This window comes from Trachymyrmex septentrionalis, unplaced genomic scaffold (assembly GCF_001594115.1).
Source record: "Trachymyrmex septentrionalis isolate Tsep2-gDNA-1 unplaced genomic scaffold, Tsep1.0 scaffold86, whole genome shotgun sequence".
In the NCBI taxonomy this organism is placed as follows: domain Eukaryota; kingdom Metazoa; phylum Arthropoda; class Insecta; order Hymenoptera; family Formicidae; genus Trachymyrmex; species Trachymyrmex septentrionalis.
Window position 1 is genome coordinate 1,140,476 of NW_017306049.1, and position 4,698 is coordinate 1,145,173.

At 46.5% G+C, this 4,698-nt stretch overlaps 1 protein-coding gene across 1 annotated transcript; it reads right to left on the minus strand.

Annotated features, from left to right (window-relative positions):
- Positions 1–778: 778 nt before the first annotated feature.
- On the minus strand, positions 779–1,318 carry LOC108755173. Its single transcript, XM_018498026.1, has one exon. The coding sequence runs from the start codon at positions 1,316–1,318 to the stop codon at positions 779–781; it is 540 nt and encodes a 179-aa protein (XP_018353528.1).
- Between the last annotated feature and the right edge of the window lie 3,380 nt (positions 1,319–4,698).

A 4,698-nucleotide genomic window follows, 5' to 3' on the forward strand; every position in this document is an offset into this window, starting at 1 on the left:
ACATACACACATACACACATACACACATACACACATACACACATACACACATACACACATACACACATATACACATACATACATACATACATACATACATTCATACATTTATACATACGTTTATACATACGTATGTTTATACGTATACGTTTATACGAGTACATGTATTATAAAGGAAGGGAAAAAAGAAATATGTAATAAATACGTTAACATATTTTTATTGAAAAAATTCTTTTGGAACCACCAATTATACATTTTTAATATATTTTGTAACGCACAATTCTTAATATGTTGTCCACATCGCATAGTATTAGTAACATCCAGATTAGTTAAAGATTCGATGTCTTCGTAAACTGCATCCAAGGTGTCGATGTACATGCGTTCTCGCTCATCGTCCAGAAGCAAGTTCCACAGCCACGTTCGTTTCTCGCGTCCCTTAACGTACACGATAGCATCATCTTCAAATACAGCTGTCGTGATCAGACGTTTCGCCTCGTTGTACGGAACCATCCCGTCCTCCCATCGCAATACATGGTGATAAGCACTCAACCAGGAAGCGCAAGACCTGTTGGATCTTGTCAAAAATTTCTATAGTACGGGACTCATAAAAATATAATGCGTGAGAACGATCCCCTGTTTAAGCACCGCCACTTCCTTCATGATAAATTTCTTGTTAACGATGAATCCTTGCAGATCCACGAACGTTGGCATAGACATGTTGTCGAGAATACTGCGATCGATTGCGTATCGTAGATTTTATATCGTGTTAGAGGTAAACTTAGGTGATTTTGCGTACAACGTTGGTCAACGGATTATACTGAACCACACGATCGTGTGTGATGAGACAATAGGCTGTTGTATTTGCGGGCACGTTCTCCTTACATTCAAAGTCTAATCGCACGTCCACGGTACCACTCTTGACCGATTCGTTCTGTCGACAGCAATCGATGATCACGAACGGGCCATTACGTAAAAAAGTTGTAAAGGTGAGACTCGGCTGGAGATACTCGTATCCGTAATAGCCCTTGCAGAAACGCGCGTAAAAGTCGTACAGAATCGCACATCTGTTTTTATCAAAATCTAGATTCAAATCATTGTACGGATAACATTCCGTATTCAGGTAGAGTTTAGCACTGATTAATTTGCAGTGGTCGAATCGACTTGCATCCTCAGACATGATATTTTTTCGATCTGTTTGCATAGCGAAAATGACGTAGCGCGGCTTCTTGAGCTGACTAGTCGTCTTGATGGCCCACGAATGCTTAGTTGTGCTCTGCAAGATCGGAAACTCGTACAGATCCCAAGATCGAAAAGCCATGCTCAGATATCGTCCGCTCTCCAAAGCGCGCAGCATCGACAGCTTATTTATCTCGCTCAATAACACGTGGCATTCGCCACTGTACTTTGAATAGTTCGAGCGTCGGCTCTGTCGCCCAATCTCCCGTCAGACAATTGTTGTCGTTGCGCGCTCGTATTAAAATCAATTCATGACGAGCGTTGATCACCACACGTCTATAATCTTCGCAAAATCCATCAGCAGTATGTAGAGCGGTACACAGAAATTAAAGTATCCGGCCGCAGTAGTCTGCGCATCCCAGCCTGCATTCCGCAGAATCACGCTTCTGTCGGATGACACTGTTACATAATTTTTGATCGTGCTAGTTATGCCCACATTTCTGTTACGATCAATCTCCACACCATTGAGTTCTCATCGAATATAAACGCAACGCAATTATTTCCCAATGACACGCTAGCATCCTGGATCACTTTGTTTTTCGTCAGTTTTCCCTCGATGTACAGAAAGCTTTCGTACGGCAATGTGTATAGATTCTGTTGGTGTATGGGTATTCTTATCTCGTCGCTGTATCTGAACGTTGTGTTGACGAACGGGTTGTACGTGTGAGTCTCAATCTTGACGATGCGATCGTCGAAGATCGTCTTTAATGTTTAGGATATCAGTCATCTCAAATGTTGCGCACCGCGAATCCCAAAGACTTTAAAAATGTAACATTCGACGCGCTGAGCTTCTTCTTCTTCTTTCTAATGCAGTTGGATGAGCGAGTGTTATCGAGCTGTGACGTCGTTGGCCTTGTAAAGAATATGTTATCTCTCTGCGTGCGCTCCGTTCCGTTCAACATGAGCATCTTACGCTCACGTTATCACTGTTTACGTCGTACGTGCATTCTAACGGTGATCTCTTCTCCGCGAAAATCGAGTAATCGTCCGTTCTGATCGACGACGCGTATCGTTAGATCCGTAATGCTCCGTGCGATGATCGGTAGGTAAATGATCTGTGCCGGCCTTTCCGATATCTTATATCCTGGCGGCATGCTCGGTGAAAATTCGTGTATCGTGTGCCCGCTTTTGCCGTTGCTGTACGCACCAGCGGTCACGTTGCACTCTACGCGAATAACGTTTACGTTCATTATGTTGATCGACATGTCTGATTCGTGCCATCTTCGCGGTCGCAGTATACGCTTCGACGAGAATCCCAGCAGCGATCCAATGCTGTTGGGCTTGTCAAAGTTTATTCTGTACGCACATCTAATCTCGCATCTCATCGTGTTGTAGTTTGCGCGAAGCGTAATCGGGTATTCTCCACCCTCACCGTTATCATCATCGGCGTCATTGTTCTTATTGTCACCGCGCACTATGTCAGCAGTTTCAAGCAGCGGTAATGCACCACCTGGTTTGGCCGTTGGAAGTATCCGCTTTTTCGTTTTTTTCTTCGTCGTCGTCGTCTTCTTCTTCGGTTTCATGCCCATGCCGATCTTGGTCTTGGCTTTCATCACTGCCCAGACGGTAGCAGCGGCGGCTCTCTCGCCCAGAGCCGAATCACTCGCGGTAATGCGTTTCCGCGCCTTCTCGGCTAGTATATTGTCTGCCGCGTGTCTATCGGTGAGATCGTTGCTGTGCGAATACGCAATGTCGTGTTCCCGATACACCGCGTCCAGCGGATTTATGCCCGCGTCACCTCTGGCTAATCGTTTCGCAAGTCGAGTGCCTGGGCCGCAAAACTGCCCGGAATATGTAACTCGAAAGGAAGCGCGTTTACCGCTCGATGCAACAGACTACCATCCGACGCTGATATTCGTTACAGTCCTTTATCTTAGGTGCGGGACCGTTGATGTCGCACCGACGATAGGTTCGAACCTCCGAATTTGCCTTCACGTGTTCCGGAAGCTGGTCCCAGACGTGTTCGATGTAATCGCCGTACACGCGTAAGAGTACGACCTTCGGTATATATTGTAACTGCTCGGCGCTCAAGTTTCGAATATCGGAAGGATGACTCAGCGCGAGATACATTTTGCTACTGAGCGATTCGCGGGATTCGCACGTCTTTAAATAGTCGTTCGAGAGCGCACAGCCTGTAGTGTGAGCATGAAATTCGTGCTGCAACCACTGATGATACGCGTTACGAACTGTGACGCGAAATCGCGAATGATGGTAGGTAGCGCGGAGAAGCGCAAGCACGGCGAAATGCTGCCGAGTACTATACGCGCGATCATTTGCGGCCCGTCGAATTGCGGTAAAATCAACGTTCTCATAAGCTTACTCGAGAGCCCGAACGGTATACGTTTCGAGAACGTGTACGTCTATTCGAAATCGTTGCAACAGCCAAAGTATCGATATCTCGAAAATTTGTTTACGTCTATCGACGAAATCGGCTAATTTACGTTCTCCAACAACAACGACGTCGTTCCACTGAGTGAGGCGCGCTCAAATTCTATTTTTATCTTTGATGACGTGGCATGCGACAAGCAGGATGCGGTGAGAAAATACTTTTCGATGGGTCGCCACGCGAACGTTGACTGCTTCTATCTCTGTCAGACGTACGCGAGGATACCTAAACATCTGATACGCGACAACACGAACCTTCTGATCCTATTCAAACAGAACGGTACCAACTTGAAACACGTTTACAACAATCATGTAAATACCGACATGTCGTACAACGAATTTTGCGCGTTGTGCCACGTCTGTTGGCAACAAAAATATGGATTTGTAGTGATCGACAAAGACAGTGCGGTCACAAATGGACGATACAGAAAAGGATTTAACGAGTTCGCGATACCGTAACGCGACCAGTCGTTGTTGATACTTAGTCACAAACGAACATGGCAGATGTGCGCGAGCGTGAAAAAATCGCGAGAGCGATCGAGAAGACGAGCGAGTCGATCCGCAAGAAACATCGCGCTCTGAAGACCAGCAGAATCGAGGGGGACATCGCGTTGAACAGACGTTTTAAGCCTCTTATCGAGCCGCTGCGACTTTTCGTTGACAGTCCCGACGTGCGCGCGACAAAGAGAGTCGCGCGACGAAGATGCAGCGTCTGCCCATAAACGCGATGTCCTCCTCGATTCTACCGGTCTTCAGAGCGCGTCTTCATATCACATTATGCGCTCCAACATCGTCGTGCACGCTCTATCGCTTACAAAGCATACTACGTTATAATATCAGTCACGTTATTAATCTGGCACATGCCAGATAATAATTATGTCATGTAAAGCGTCGTGCACGCTCTTTCTCTAACGTGCGAACTCTTGTTATCTACGCATTTTTTGGAGTGGACGCGGGGCCCGCAGCAGCGGCGGTGGCGGCGGTGATGGTGGCGGCGGCGGCGGCGGCGGCGGATGAAAAAAATAAGAAATGCATTGTTTATGTAATCAACCGACCTGGGTCCTATTACAGCGATGC

What these genes read in the sequence shown, in the direction of transcription:
- LOC108755173 (XM_018498026.1), bottom strand. Translation starts at nt 1,318, where the DNA reads ATGGCTTTTCGATCTTGGGATCTGTACGAGTTTCCGATCTTGCAGAGC.